Raw genomic sequence first — 15,941 nt, forward strand, 5'->3', positions numbered from 1 at the left:
TCTTTTGTATTGATTTTACTGCCAGTTTTAAAGAAAATATGCAGGTTTGAAAGGTGCATTTTCTTTAAAAAAAAAAAAAAAGTACACCATTTATCAAAACCAGAAACTGTAAAAAATAGAAATTGTATTTCAGTTATTAAAAAAGGAAACAAGATCATATATAAACAGGTATAGTGATATGAAAACGCTTTATTCTTTGTTTAATTTATGGTGAAGAGAGCGTGATTTCTCCTAAGTCAAGGGGGGTAAGAAAAAAAGCTTCATAAGGAGTCAAAGAAAACACCTGACAGGTCAATTTCAGGTCATAATTTCTCACGGAGAGTCTCAGCCTGCTGCGCACGGCTCCTGAAATACACTGACGTCCCCGCCGCGCCATCTTTAGAAAACAGTGAGCCCAGCACTGAATGAAACTTAATTTTCGTCGTTTGTGAGAGCTGTCTGCCGTATGGAGTGATATCCTTGTGTTTCCAGGTGATGTGGTTTTCTATTAAGGACGACTTAACCGCTACGTGTGTCGTTAATATGTTAAAATTTAGTTGTTTGCGTCATGTAGAAGAACCCCCCCCTTGCATGTTGTCTGGCTGAGGCTAGGTTAACATGCTAATGCTAACAGCAGGCCTGCCGTTAGGGCGACCGTGTTTTCTGTGAGAACCTATAACGATAGTGTCCATATCAATGAGTGTGTGCACATTTTTGATGGTTAAACTCAAAAATGTATCTTCGTAATCAGCTCCAGAGGTTAGGTTAGACTTCAAACGCGACGCTAACTGGCTAACGTTAGCTTGCTAATAAAAACAAACGAACATTAGCTAGCCCAATCGTGTTCGTTATAATCCAGCTGTTGTCGTAGCTTCAAAAGTGTCAATACCGTTTATGTTGTTTATTTGGTGTCTTGTAAGAACACTTTACAGTTGATACCGCAATTTTCGGCCATTTAAATTGTTTTTAATTAGACTTTAATGATATCGTTTAGCTGGTTAAAGATGGTAGCTTTTCAGGATTTTCTACGCTCGTTAAGGCTGACACCCCCCTGATGAGTTATAAGAGCTAAAGTGACAATTTTCTATGTGTGTTTTTCACCTTCAGGTGTTTGATCAGTGAAGGTGATCATGGGGATCAAAACTCAGCGCACTCGGTGCTTTCTTGACATTGGCATCAGTAATGTGCTCGGTAAGAAAGATCCTTCAACTTTCTGACTGTCAGTTTATTAAGTACAACTAAATGTAATGCAGCCTAATACAGTTGCTGAAATGTAATTAAGTACATTTACTTAAGTACTGCACTTGACATCTTGAGTATTATCATTTTATGCAACTTTAAACTTATACTCTACTGCATTTCAGAGGGAAATATTGTATTTTTTACTAAACTGCATTTATTTGATACTTAGTTACTACATAATGAATGTAGAATATGCTTAGAAGAGATGATGTAGTAGTACTATACTTTTAATTTACCCAGCAATACATAAAGTAACTAATATTTGCTCCACATGGAGGAATTATGACATTAAAATATTTGTATTTGTATGAAATGATAATTAGGGTTGCAAGGAGCCATTCTGCATAACGAATACTTAAAGTTCATTTTAAAATTTTGCTGATAATACTTATGTACTTTTACTTAAGTACCCTTTGGGTGCAGGACTTTTACTTGCAATGGAGTTTTGTAATTTTTATATTTTCGTATTTCCACTTTTACTCAAGTAAACGATCTGACTACTTCTTCCACCACTGCTTTTATATGACAGCCCTGCAATAAATGTCAGCTTTGTTAATGTTATACTTGTTTAGAGAGGTGTTGGTTAAATGTTATGTTCATTTTTCGAGAATACACTGTAGTTTGTGCTGCTGCCAAATTGTTTTCCATACTAAAAATGTTTCTAATTGTTAGTCTACAATCATAGATATTAAATTGGGTGGGCAGAAGGGTTTCAGTAGGATGTTTTGCAAGGATGTTGTATTATATGTCATCAGTTTTAGCCAGATATGACTTTTGTAGTAACGATAAATAATCCTAACAATGCTCTTTTCTCACAGTTGGCAGAGTTGTGGTTGAATTGTTTTCAGACATCTGTCCCAAAACTTGTGAAAACTTCAGATGCCTCTGCACAGGTGAATAATGAATTTTCTTCACAAGAATATACCAGATTTTTATTTTATTACTACCTAGCATGTTTTACTATCAGTAACTGATAACTGACTGTGTTCTCATCCAGGTGAAAAAGGCATTGGTAAAGGAACTATGAAACCTCTGCACTACAAAGGATGTCTGTTCCATCGAGTTGTAAAAGACTTCATGATTCAAGGAGGAGACTTCAGCGAAGGTGAGTTCATGAGATTTGAAGGATGTGAATAGTGAACTTATCTTAGGATGCCTATGATTGAATCCAAATATTTTAAGACTGTTCGGATTTGTTTAATTACTGCAAGGCTCCCAGATTTACCTCTCAGCATCTAACAATGAACGCATCAACAAACAAAATATCAACCTAATCAAATTTATTTGAATATCCAGCAATCAGCAGAAGTTAAATAACTTTTTCCTGCAGCAGCCCCCCTTTCTTATATTTTATTTTTTCTATGACGTCGTAGGTAATGGAAGAGGAGGCGAATCCATCTATGGAGGCTTTTTTGAAGGTAAAGAGGCCATCAGAGCTGTCAGTTGTTATCCAAACCGACGTTGGCTTCAGGATGGCAACACAATCTTATCCTTTTCCCCCAGATGAAAGCTTCGCCATGAAACACAATAAGGAGTACCTGCTGTCTATGGCCAATAGGGGCAAAGATACAAACGGATCCCAGTTTTTCATGTAAGCACTATTCCTCTATATTATATTTTTGATGCATTGTTAGATCATTCTGCTACTATTCAGTCATGCGATTCATTATATGCATTTTTTAAAATCTTGAATGGCCTGCTGTACCATTTCAGAACAACAAAACCCTCGCCACATCTGGATGGGTAAGTGCTGCTTGATTGCATCTGAAACTGTGATTGATGGCGTAGCAGTGCACAGATATACACAGTGTATTTTGCTTGACTTCGATCAACATAGCTAAAGCTCAATACCACTTTACTTTTTCAGTGTTCACGTGGTTTTTGGTCATGTGATTTCTGGCCAAGAGGTAGTTCAAACCATGGAGAACCAGAAAACAGATCCCAACAGTAGACCGTATGCTGATGTGAAAGTTTTGAACTGTGGAGAACTCATCCCCAAATCTAAAGGTTGGTTTGTGTGAGGCATTTTGATTACTTAAAAATAAGTTGAAATGTCAATGTGTGATTTGTCTGCTGCTGCTGTCTGAGCAGATACAAGTTTTAGATTTCTATAAAGCAGTGCCTCTAACAAACTCTTAAATGTTTGCAGCAAAGAAAGATGACAAAAAGAAAGAGCAAGCCTCTTCCAGTTCCAGCAGTAGCTCCAGCGACTCCGAGAGCTCATCGGCATCTTCTGAATCTGAGGAATCAGAGAAGGAATCTAAGAAGAAGAAAAAGAAGGCGAAAAAGCTAAAAAAGAAACAGAAGAAGAAGGAAAAGAAAAAGTAATTAATTTATGCATTCTCATTGTCTGCAGTGTAAACAGCACATCGTGTCTTTATTCCTCGCTGCTCTGCTTTCCTAGGTCAGAGGCTGAAAGTGCTGAAGAGAAAGAACAAGAAGACTTGGTTACATCTACCGTACGTCCTGAAGAAATTCCACCCATCCCGGAGAATCGATTCCTCATGAGGAGGAGTCCCCAGGCCGTCCAGAAGCAAAAGGAGGAAGCTGAAAAGAATCCAATGCATAAAGAGGAAAGGCCAAGAGAGAGGTTAGCATTCTTGACAGACAGCTGATATGACAAACATCCAAACATAACACCATTGTCTCTTACAGGGTTCCTGCGGATCATTAAGTAGTCTTAAGAAGCATTGAATTAATCTAAATACTCTAAAAACAAGGCTTTAATTGTCATTATATTGACCTAAACTCATGTCTAAAAAGTCCTCTGACATGGGAATTATGATTTTAAGATAATAATTGGTAACAGCTATTTTAAATAATTTAATAATTCCTTTTCTTCAGCTCAGCGTGATGGGAATCCAAGCAGTGGAATCTCACATGCAGATTGAGAAACACAAAATCAGCCAGAAATGCCAAATATTTCCCATGTGTTGGTAAATCAAATAGAAACTTTTGTGATAATATAACATGTTTATTGTCTGTCATGCGTTACACTTTAAAAGGGTTCTTTTTCAGCTTTTGATGTAGATAATCTAACTTTTCACTGGACAAAAAAAGGTCATGCTTTATGTTACAATAAACATTTGGGCAAAATCAATTGTCCTTCAATTTAGGTTATTAAAAAATTGGTCTTAAACTTAATATTGAAAAAGTCTTAAACCTGCCTTGCTTTAATCTGCACAAACCCTGCTCTTAATTTTCATGCTTTGTTTGTTTTTCTCTCCAGTTCTGGCATAGCATATAATTCTCAGTCATCATATCACAGAAGACTAGTGATGACGCGATCCGGGAGAAAGATTAAAGGCAGGGGTCCAAGGGTAGGTGCACTGCACTAATGACAAGAGCTCAGCTAAACTTCGGTCCGCTTTTGTCACAATTCACATCATGTCTAATGAGATTTGAACACGTCAAGTTGCTTTTATAATAAAGTGACACATTAAATTAAATTTTACCATGGATAAAAAAAATTCTAAGAAGGTTTTGTAAAATATTAAGTGGCATGTCATTTCTTCCATCCAGCGCTATCGGACTCCGTCACGTTCTCGGTCAAGGTCCAGAGATCGTTTTCGGCGCAGTGAAACCCCTCCACACTGGCGTCAGGAGATACACCGTCAGAGGATGAGGGCGGTCACCGGAGAGCGGTGGATTAAGGGTGACAAGTAAGATCACCTCACTTTGACTTATGAAAGGGGTAGTTTGGATTTTTTGAAGTGGGGTTGTATGAGGTGCTTATCTATAGCCATTGTGTTACCCACAGAAGATGGCAGTTGGCACAACCCCAGTTTGGAGGAGCAACCAGGAGTGTACCGCAGTTGACGGGGGCAGCAGCAAAAAGTATTTTAGCAACCCTAAAACAATCAATATCAATTTAAAAAAGGGTATTTTAAGAATATTTTCACCGATTGACCTTCTGACAGCCCTCTCTGACTGAGACTGAAGCTGTTATCAATGCTCTCGTCAAAGCCACCAGATTGACAAAAACAGTTATTTTACCACGATGAACACTGGTCTAATTACTTTTCTATTGCTGCTTTGGTTGGATTGTTTGTTTGTGTTAATGTTTGTATGACTCTGGTAAATCTGAACTTACATTTTAAAACACCAAAGTCATATAATCACACATACTAACTTAACTGGTCGAGGCAGCAGTAGACCAACAACTTCTGTGTTTAGGAGGTAAAAGTTCTGTTTGTTTGCTTGTTTCTTCAATGTAGTATGGCTTTGAGGAGAGCATAAAAACGACGTCAAGGTTGAACGGTCATCATATTCTACATACAGCATACACTTAAACTGATAGAGATTTTTTTAAGCTTACTAAAATACATTTTTTGCTGCTGCAGTCGTCTACAGCAGTGCATCACTTAAGTTTGGTGTTGGTACTCCTGTCTGCTTCACAAAACTGGAATCGTGCTAAACGACATCTACCGTAGGTGATACACTGACTATGGATAAATACCTCAGTCAACCCAACTTCAACACATCCAGCCTATCTCTGGCTATTTTAAAGTACAATTTACAAACACAGCACAATACAAAAGGCAATGATATAAGTCTGTACGTCAAAATTTTAAATGTATTCTGTCGGTCAGAGGACTTGGCTTTCTTTGAATCCAAACTTGCAGATATTAATATCCCCCGTAGGCCATTGTGATTCATTTTATATTTCAAAGAACATGCATTAAAATCTTTTGTAACTTTTGAGCAACGTGCCTTAACATACTTCCATTAGCTCAGAACTCTATTGAACCTGTCATGTCTCTGCGCTCGTGTTGCCTGATGTCAGTGTTTATGGTCTGCCGGTGTCATGTACTCTGCTCTTTTTAACAGAGGTGACATGAATGAGGCCATGGATGACGCTGCTAAAGCTCCGAGAAGAGAGAGACGGACCTCTGACACAAAGCAGGAACACACGGCTGAGGTTAAGAAAGACAAGAAAACTCGGTCACATAGATCCAAAAGCACAGAACAGGACACCGCTGAGAAGGATGAGAAGCATAGCAAACACAAGGCTAAGAAAAGAGATAAATCTCGAAGCCGTAGCAAAAGCAGAGAAAAGAGTAGGAGGTCAAAAAGCAGAGAGAAAGGTCACAAACACAAAAGTGACGATAGGAGAGGTCGCTCAAGGAGCAGAGATCGAAATGCTGATAAGAAAGAAAAGGAGTCAGAGTCCGATCACAATAAAGACAGAAATAAAGGTCACGAGGCCAGTAAAAAGCATAAAGAGGATACCAAAGGAAGAAATGGTGAGAGGACTAGGACAAAGTCACGGAGCAAGGAGAAACCAGCTACAAAAGACGGGCACAGATCAAGTAGCAGGAACAGGGATAGGAGCGCACCTGCGGCGTCCCAAGACAAAGAAGAAAAACGAGAAAAAGACAGAGAGAGGGGCAGAGAACGTAGCAGGAGTCAGGACAGACGACATAACAGTGAAAGGGAGAATAAGAAGCGCGGCTCGTCCAGAGATAAAGAACGTCGAACAAGAAGTCCAGACAGAAAGAAACCTAGAGACTCCCACAGAGGCAGGCGCTCCAGGAGCAAGAGTAATAAGAGGGACCACAGCAAAGATCGGTCCTCTCATAGGAAGGACAGAGACAGAGAATCTGCCAACCAAAGGAGAAGACGTAGCAGCAGCTCTGACAGTGATAGAGACGCAAAAAGAAAGAGTCAAAAGAGTTCAGATTCCAAACGGAGAGAAGCAAAAAGCAACTCCAGATCCAAAGACAGAAGAAGCCCGGCCAAACCAAGACCAGATAGTACGAAGGGCAAAGATCGAAATGACAGCAAGAGGAAAAAATCGAGCTCTAGCTCAAGTTCCGACAGCGACTGATGATATACTGAAGGAATAGATTGGGAGTTTTGAAGTCTGTCCCTGTTTTATACTGATGCAGCATCAGCTTTCCATCTGGAGTGGGGCGCATTCACATCCGTCATTCAGTGCAGGAAAACTCACTCCAGAGTTCAGCTAAAGTTATCACGATACAAAAGTCCGTCAAAGCTGATTTCAAAAAAAGTTTAAAGGATAGTTCAGTTTTTGTCATTTTATAAGTAAATAATTCATGGCCACCGTATTACCTACAGTAGATTGGTGTTTTCCAGATACTTTAATTTCTAACTTCAACATCATAGACCAAATCAGTTTTTCTCTAACAACATAGGAGAGAGAAAAAACCTCGCTGCCCCAATTTCTCAATTTACCACCCAAAAAAAGATCTACCTTAAAAATGATCAGTTTAGGTGTACGCTATATTCAGATTATCTTTCACTGCTTTAGGTTCAGCTCCAAAAATACAAAATCAGAACATGGCAGCAGAGTTGGTGGACCTCTTCAAATAAATACATGTACACTTAAACTTATTTTTTTTTTATGTGGTATACATATGTTTTGCCGCTGTCCTCATCCACAGCAGTACTTTGTTTAACTTCCACGTCAGTACTACTACCTGCTTCCTCACACTGATGCCATGAAGAAGAACCTCATACAAGCCTTTTTTAACTTTGAGTAGCAGACCGGTACGTGAACTTTGGCTGAACTCTAGACTGAACTTTGGCTCTGAATTGAAGTTTTGGACTTGTCTCTCATTAAGTGTGTTAAACTGTTTGATGGTTTGCTGAAGCAGCACGGCCAGTTTAGAGGAGACTAAAAAATAAACTCATATACTGTGTGTACTGCATCAGCAGTAAGTACCAGGTGTTCTTTTCATTGTACATGACCAGAGGAGGTCCGTGTGTGGTGGAAGGATGTTTTAATTTGGATTCTTTGGTAAATTATATTTTGACTTTAGAATGGTTGCTATTTCAAACAGATGTTTCTGCAACAGAGAGGACATTTTCTTCTGAAATGTATTTCAATGTTAAGTCTAAGTTTGGAAAATGATGTTTACCTGTCAGTTTATTTTTACTACAGCAATCAGTCTGGAAGAAAAAAACTATTTCTTGCATGCTTATCCCTGTCATTGTTGTATGAATTATGTGCATCGATTACTTTTTTTTTTGTACATCCACACGACCTTGTACTGTAATCCTATTTGTTAACCAGTTTTGAGATACCTCTGGTTTGTTTGGTTTTTTTTAATGGGAAAAAATGTCATGCTGTAAGTAAAACATAAAATCAATTTATAAAAAAATGTGATTTGTGCAAGTTGGTTTTAAGAACTCAAATGCTGTGTAGAATTAATTAAAAGGCTCCACTTTGAATTTAATAAATTGTTTTAATATTCTTTAAACATGCAAGAAATGCAGTCTAGAATCGCAGTAATCGACAGTGATACCACAATTACAGGAAATTTACACGGTACTGTTAACACTGTCATCCGGTGTGAGGGTCGATTAACTGCAGAGGTGGTTAATTAGTGGAGCCGATGTTGTTGTCTCTGCTCAGGGAGTTGGTAATATTCAAAGAATTTTGGAAATTTGGAATTTGCCTCAATTTCAACAATTTTTATCTATAATATAAACATGACTCAACTAGTTTAAAAGACAGCTGTGATTATACGGATTCTGCAGGTCTGTCTCAGTGTTGTCTATTATGCTAGAAGTTGGACAAGTCCCACAAACGTGTGCCTGTGTCCTCTGTACAGCACAGGCCTTTTTCATAGGCCTTTTAAAATGTCATAGTGGAAAAAGCACACGCGGAAGTAATGAAATCAATATAATATAAGAATATTTGATGGTCCTGGTGCATGATGGCTCCCTGCCATGGCTATTAGGACACTCGAATACGACATAACAAAACTGGATTCATATGACTCTAATAACTGTCCACTCAGCATGTGAACAAAGTGACAGGACAAAGGATGCTGTTTATTGCAGAAAAGTAAAAAAAAACAAAACAACAAAACCTACAAACAAGGGTCATACTGGACTCCAGAGCTTTGTTCTTAGTGCTCAACTTTTGTTGAGGGAAAAAGCTCAACACGTTTGACTGAAACATATATATTGTAAAGCCACTTCTGGATACAAACAAATTGCATGTGTCTTAGTGTTGAAACGTAATTCAATAAAATGAGCACACAATCTGAAGATAAGGGGGCTGTCATGTGCAGCCTGATAAGTCAGGTGATGAACATCGTCTGTTGAATTAAGACTGAAAAAAACTGACTTGCCAGACCTGAATTACTGTTAAATAAAGGAATGGGGATATGAAAAAGTTCAATTTAATTTAACAGATTTTTAAAAAATATTTTGTTTCATTAGCTTCATGTAAACTAACAGATTGTCAGGTTTTGTAGCACAAACTTTGTATAGTATTCTTAGTCCTATCCCAAGGATGGATACTGAACAGACCTACTGAGCACAGGCCCAGGGGCCCGAAGTATCGGGGGGGCTTGTCTTCATTTGCTAAGTGTCTCCAATTATAGACAGAGAAAAGGCTCAAAATTATCACAAAAAGACCACATTGAGATGCAAAGGAACTAAAAGACACAAAATGACCATTATTTAAAAAACACACAAATTACCAAAAAAAGACACAAAATGACCTAAAAGACTCACAAAACCACAAAAAGAGGCATAATGACTAAAGATGCAGAACAGCAACAAAAACTAGGCAAAACCACCACAAAGTCTGTCTGAAAGTCTAAAATTGATCACTAGATATGGTTATTTTTTTGTCATGGGTACTTGCATTCCCATGTTTTCCATTTTGGCTTAGGGGAGAGGCATACAACTTTATATGGCTATATTTTGTTTTATTTTACCATCATTTTTTAAAGAATACATGCCTGCTAAATGAGTTTTGAAAGGCATGTTTTCTTTACAAATAACCAAAATTACACCATTTATAACAGCTAGAAATGGCAAAAAGAGGATTTATTGTTGGATTTTCAAAATCACAATGGTCCTTGGACACATCATGTGGGACAAACATCTGTCAGGAAAAAAAACATTAAAATCAGCATTAAAAATCACTTTATGCTTTATCTCTCAGAAAAACATCCTATTGGTGTTGCCACTGCCTGAATGAATAATTTTGTAACATACACTTTCTAATTTCTTACTTTATTTTATCCCTCTCCCACTTTGTTGTTCGAAAAAAAGAAAATGTCAAAGATATGCTGTGCTGTATGATGTGTACCAATTTTGATTCCAATAAAAAAAAAACACTTTATACTACATGTCATTTAAAATTTTGCCAAAAATAAACAGTTTGCAGGGTATAATCATCATGCACAAACATTTTATTAACTTAACTTTTGATCAATAATGAAAATAATCTTCACTTGCAGCCCAACTGTACAATACACCGAGTGCCTATTATACACAGTAGTAGTGAATAGTAGTGAATGAGGGAGTGATTTTGGACAGAGCATCTGTCAAAACATTTTCAGGAAGTTATTAAAACATCCAGTGTGTTTAACACTCTTGAAACCAGAACTATCAGCTGGTAGTGACCTACGACCACGTAAACCCAAGTCTCCTCTTTGCGTCCTGAATATCTACGGCTTCATGAAGCTTTTTAATGCTCTGAGTGGCATCAGAAACAAATTTGGGCATTTGAGCCCCAGTACGGTCCTGCACCAGGTAGCTGGGCCTGACTCCACAAAAAACTGTACCAAGTCCTCCTCCAGTCCGTTCCCCTGCAGCTTTGCACAGTGGAAACACGTTTCTCTGAGCCTCCGCCGCTGCGTTGATGATGTCCTTTGCATACTGCTGAAACTGGTTTTCCTCTTCAGCTATGAGCTCTGCATTTTTCACTTCAAACTCCTGTTCGTCTCTTATCAACTGCTGACGCCTGGCAATTTTTTCAGCCTACGTTTGGATAAGATAATAAACGTCAAACAAGGACCAGAACAACCACCAAATCAAAATTGTTCATTTTTGCAACACTGTGGTGGATAGTTTCAACATTACCATTTGTGTGGCATAGAAGTCTTGTAGTTTCTTTCCTTCTTCTTTGAACTTCTGCGCCTTTAGTTGCTGTTTCTCAGAAAATATTCTGTCTGCCTCTTTCTTGGCTTGAAGTGCGTCTCGGGCGCTCTGTCGGGCTGTTTTGTCTCTCTGCTCCTTCTCTTTTCTCTAATAAAACAGGTGAGAACATTTTGTTATCTGCTGGAGTGTCAGGTGAAAAGGTCAGGTCCACAGATGACTTACTGAACGGGATTGTCGGGCGCAGGCCCAGGGGCCCAAAGTTTTAGGTTTTAGGTTTTTTATAATCCGCCCATGCACAGGTCAAAACCCGACATAAATGACTTTATAGTACTATTTTTAAAGTTTTACGCCAGAACAAACATGTAGTGTGCAGAAGCGTCATCTTCACTTGTGTTACCATGAGTTCTCTGTGTGCAGTGATGGACTCTAACACGGCAGCCTTCTTCTCCTCCTCCTCCCTCTGCTGTCGGGCCTGTTTTGCATCCTGCTCAGCGACAGCCTTTGCAATCCTCCGCTCCTCGTCATCAGCTTGCTCCTTCTGCGTGGCACTCAGCTCGTTCACGATCCTCTCTCTGCTCATCTGGGCTTTGCTGAAGAATGAAACGATTCACAGGCATGATGGCGACACGTCAGCGATCCACTGCTACTGTATGTTTGAGATGACGGATGTCAACGAAGCTCAGCTGATGATTTTTATTGTGATGTAAGGGATATCCCAATCAGATCTTAAGGATCAGCATCAAGCCCAATAAATGCATTATTTAATTGATCGGGATGGATTATTTTAAACATCGAACAGGCTCGGTCCTTCCGTCACACAGGTGTTGTAAGTGGAGAGCACGATTTGCGGCAGATGTTCAGGTTTTTATTGTTATGCTGCTACTACAATAAGTAGAAAGCGGTTGTTTTTTATTCAAGTGGAATTGAATTTTTTCTATAACACTGTAATAAGCACGATTGTAACTGGGAATGTTTCAGTGCAGCTATAACACTACTTTGATGTGGCATTATGATTATATTAGTCATCTGTAATGTTCTGTACTTTTATTACAGTGCAACACTGAATAGATCTGAGAGCAATTTCTGACCAAACATTTTATTTTGTGTAATTTGTTATTTTGTTGAAAAAACAAACCCTGCACGAAGTTCCATTGTGATAAGAGCCATATAAAAATATTTTTCGTTTTTTTGCTTTCTTATTTTGTAAAAGTAAGATTTAAAAAAAAAACCCTTAGAGAACTGCTTGGGTGCAGACATTTTTTGTGTATTGCATCTCAGAGCTATTAAACTGTATATAGACCTGATTGATTTTAATAACTTTAATTACTTACAGTGTGCATAGTTCAGCTGTATAATACAAGAATCGGATCAGGACTCTTTATCGGCAGATACTCAACATCAAATGACTCTGATCAGAATCAGGGGCAAAATAAACTTAATTTGAACATCCTTAGTTTTATCAGGTCTTACCTGAACAATTCCTTCTCTTTGTCTTTCCTCAACTTAATCATTTTTTGTTTTGCAGAGAGGAAAAGTTTTCTTTGCTCCTCTTCCGCCTCTTGTTTTTGTGCGTCTGTCGCTCTTATGAGGTCTCTATTGGAAATATGTTCCTGTAAAAACAGCAAACGGTCGTTAACTTGTCTGTTATAACATCAGGACACAAACACCAGAAAACCTGTGCTTCTGTGATCCCACCAGATGAGTGTGCATAAGGTTTCTCTTTAGCTTTGCTTGTCTTTCTTCCTCCATTCTTTGCTCCCACTGGTAGAGCTCTTGAAGGCGTTGGGTTTCCTCTCTGTCCCTCTTGTCCTCTAACTTCTGTCTCTCTCTCACTAGCTCATTTTCTTTGACCCTAAAGGAAAAGAATCATATTTTCATGTGAAGCAAAATATATATATATATATATATGTATTTTTACTCAAGCCTATTTGAAAAATGTCACAAACAGAAATAGGATGTTATGTTATTCTTATTCAATCTGTACTGCATGTCTTTAGAATATCTATAAAGACCTCAACAACCGGTGCATCTGCATCAGAGTGGATGTGGGACTTACTGTTTTTTCAGGTCCTCTGCAACAGCCTGCCTCTCAAGCTTTTTCTGAAGTGCCTTCTCCTTCTCCTGTCTCGAGGCTTCGTCCTCTCTGGTCTTTACCATGTCCAGGTATTGTTTGTCCACATCTTTAGAGGCACTCTTGTTTCTTTGCTTCAGTTCAATCTGAGCCTCCCTCTCCTTCAGCACCTCTGTCAGCAAGAGCCCGCGCTGTGGAAGTAGTAATCATTCACTATCCCAAAACATCATACTTTTAAAGCCAGACATGTACAACACCATCATTCTCAAGCGATACCAACATGTAACCCTTTAACGCGGTCGGTTTGATAATACAGCTTCGTTTTAGCTTTTTCTATGGCCTCTTTCCGCTGCTGCTGCCGATATTCTGCCTCTTCTTTATCAGCCAGCCTCCTTTTCTCCTCCTCAATCTCCTCCCGGATCTTCTTTGCCTCTAGCTTTTTTTGCCTTTGACCCTTTGAAAAAACATATTGTGTTACTGAAAATTGTGCAACCTTACCAGCACATTTAAATTTAATTTTAAAAAAAATAAAATCTGAGAAAAAAACGCATACAGGCAACTTACAGCGATGGTATTTGACCAGAGTTTCACCACCTCCTTTGACTTCAGGTGCAGGGCCTCTCTCTGTTTCGCTGCCTCTCTCACACTCTCCTTGTCTTTATCAACCTGGTTCAGTTCATCTTGAATCCTCAGCCAGTCACCCCTGGATAACACGGTGACCTGTCGGAGATCCTGCGGCTGGATCATCCTGCTGGCTTCCTCAGCCGAGGACGCTATAAGGAGGACATTACTGTAAAAAGACAGGCTACATCTACAGCACTGTATAATAAAGACAACCGAAAATATACACCATCACTTTGATAATTGATGATTGTAATTTGGAAAGCTGGAGACTGACCAGATTAATATTATAAAATAGTCACATTCTACAGCAAATGATTGACAGAGGGTGTCATGTGATGCTTATTTCTTCTTTTGGTGTTGGAAGTTTACAATGTGTAACTGTACATGGAATTGAATAGCAGGTATCTTCAGTGATATTATTTGTGGTTCCTAAAAATTGGGACCAAGTGAAGAATTGCCAATGGACACAATCACCTTTTTTGTCTGTGCATCAGAATATTACACATTGATAATTTATGGGTTGAGGTTGCACTGGGGGATTTGAACTGCATGTGATTGATAATACATAAATGCAAAACTGATACTTTACACAGTCATACAAGTAATTGTTCTTTTTATGACTGCAAGTGCCCATGTGTTTTCAGAGCCGCTCTGAAATTGTGCTATTAGCTTCTGTTTAATGTTGCAGAATTCAAACTATTAGCCATAAAAGCTAATGTTAGTTATCTTCAGTGAAGTTAACCCCAAACTGTTTCTCCAGCTCTCACCTCGTTTACTGGAGCCTGTTCGTCGACCGTGCTGAACCACCGATGCCATTTATGTTATCTAGCGATGAAAGAAAGAAATACTGCTGCCAAACATAACCGTTTATAGGGATGATTTTTAGTTGTGGCTCATTAGAGTTAACAGCTGTGTCTGTGTCCGCGTTTGTTGGGTTGTATCCAGGCAACGGCCGAACCAATCAGAGACCGTTCCCGCTGGGGGACGACAGGTGGCGCTGTGCTCCTGTTTGACTGTAACACCCACAGGTAACACCACACACCTCAGTTTCAAACAGATGTGGTTAAAATGTTGGCACCTTTTTCTAATCATGCAACATTTCTTTAAGAAAAATGTTGAAATTTAGTTTTGGTTTGCAGTGAAAAAAAAGTCCCTAAAATATATGAACCAAAAATACTTTATTGATCCCTGATTGATCATGAGAAAGAAGAAAAAAATATGCGCATTATGCATTTAAACTAATTTTCAGGCAATTTTCTTGTATTTTTTTTTAATTTAATAATTTATTTATTAATTTCTTGTTAATTTTGGGTAATTTTTTCTATTTTGCTCATTGCCTCTTCCCATGTTTTTGAAAGAAAGTCAGGTTTAAGAGGGTTAAAACTAACATGTAAAATATAGGATTTTAAAAAAGTATAATGTGCTTGGAAAAGAGAGAATTATTAACTAACTTAAACCAAGGCTTTTCTCAACTAAAGTACAAGAAAATTACCTGAAAATTAATAATATATAAAAACAAATACAACTACTATACTACTACCACTACCAACACAAATAATTATAACAATAATAGTGATAATGACAATAAACAAAAATACAACGAGGAAATGACCTGGAACAATGCTTTAAAATTCTAATACTTTTGTAACATAATTTTTAAAATATTTAATTATAGAAATTAGTAAAAAGTACAAACAAATTACTTGAAAATAAGTTTGGAAAAAAGTAAAAAAAAGAAAAATTATTCTTTAAAATATTTTTTAAATATATAATTATGATAATTAAAAATACAGTTTTCACTGACTTTTTCTTTTTATCCCTAGACATTTTCCCCTCACTTAATTTTTTTTCTACATCTAATAGGGTATTTTTATTTATTTAATTTTTTATTTTTTTATTTTTTTTTGCAATTTTTGAAACATTTCTTGCCTGATTTAAATACTTATGAGAGGCACGTGAGAGCAGCACAACAAAACTGATGTCACCCCAGGTTTCAAAGAGTTAACTTTCAAACATCAAAGGATAAGTCTTTAAAATTGAATAACTAAGTCATCCTGGGGGGCTCAAAGAAAAACTATTTTTAACTTTGGAGAGGGTCCAAAAAAAAAAAAAAAAAAATCAAAGTCACGCCTCAGCTACCCCTTCCTCTGATAAA

At 37.9% G+C, this 15,941-nt stretch overlaps 2 protein-coding genes across 2 annotated transcripts; one reads left to right on the forward strand and one right to left on the reverse strand.

Moving 5' to 3' along the window:
* The first annotated feature begins 321 nt into the window (after window positions 1-321).
* ppig (peptidylprolyl isomerase G (cyclophilin G)) lies at window positions 322-8,427 on the forward strand. Its single transcript, XM_042494847.2, has 13 exons — window positions 322-471; window positions 1,087-1,170; window positions 2,040-2,114; window positions 2,219-2,326; window positions 2,595-2,639; window positions 2,725-2,812; window positions 2,935-2,964; window positions 3,089-3,228; window positions 3,371-3,545; window positions 3,626-3,811; window positions 4,451-4,541; window positions 4,744-4,883; window positions 6,052-8,427. Exons 2-13 carry the CDS (start codon window positions 1,110-1,112, stop codon window positions 7,049-7,051), a joined length of 2,139 nt encoding a protein of 712 aa, XP_042350781.2. The 5' UTR covers window positions 322-471; window positions 1,087-1,109; the 3' UTR covers window positions 7,052-8,427.
* A 145-nt stretch (window positions 8,428-8,572) lies between these two features.
* cfap210 (cilia and flagella associated protein 210) lies at window positions 8,573-14,732 on the reverse strand. Its single transcript, XM_042513812.2, has 9 exons — window positions 14,554-14,732; window positions 13,727-13,935; window positions 13,443-13,616; window positions 13,148-13,353; window positions 12,787-12,943; window positions 12,562-12,701; window positions 11,489-11,681; window positions 11,074-11,238; window positions 8,573-10,971 (listed from the first exon to the last, which is right to left on the reverse strand). The coding sequence occupies exons 1-9, from the start codon at window positions 14,600-14,602 to the stop codon at window positions 10,615-10,617; spliced, it is 1,650 nt and encodes a 549-aa protein (XP_042369746.2). The 5' UTR covers window positions 14,603-14,732; the 3' UTR covers window positions 8,573-10,614.
* Window positions 14,733-15,941: the final 1,209 nt, after the last annotated feature.

Source organism: Plectropomus leopardus, chromosome 10 (assembly GCF_026936395.1).
Source record: "Plectropomus leopardus strain MGB_pleo_1.0 chromosome 10, ASM2693639v1, whole genome shotgun sequence".
NCBI lineage: Eukaryota > Metazoa > Chordata > Actinopteri > Perciformes > Serranidae > Plectropomus > Plectropomus leopardus.

Excerpts from the sequence above, each read along its gene's own strand:
- ppig (XM_042494847.2), top strand. The coding sequence starts at position 1,110 with ATGGGGATCAAAACTCAGCGCACTCGGTGCTTTCTTGACATTGGCATC. Across the intron at positions 3,546-3,625 it reads AAGAAGAAGGAAAAGAAAAA|GTCAGAGGCTGAAAGTGCTG; the intron begins GTAATTAATTTA and ends CTGCTTTCCTAG. Across the intron at positions 3,812-4,450 it reads GAGGAAAGGCCAAGAGAGAG|TTCTGGCATAGCATATAATT; the intron begins GTTAGCATTCTT and ends TTTTCTCTCCAG.
- cfap210 (XM_042513812.2), bottom strand. The coding sequence starts at position 14,602 with ATGGCATCGGTGGTTCAGCACGGTCGACGAACAGGCTCCAGTAAACGA. Across the intron at positions 13,354-13,442 it reads ACCGCGTTAAAGGGTTACAT|CGCGGGCTCTTGCTGACAGA; the intron begins GTTGGTATCGCT and ends CTACTTCCACAG. Across the intron at positions 11,239-11,488 it reads CTGCACACAGAGAACTCATG|AGAAAAGAGAAGGAGCAGAG; the intron begins GTAACACAAGTG and ends CTGTTTTATTAG.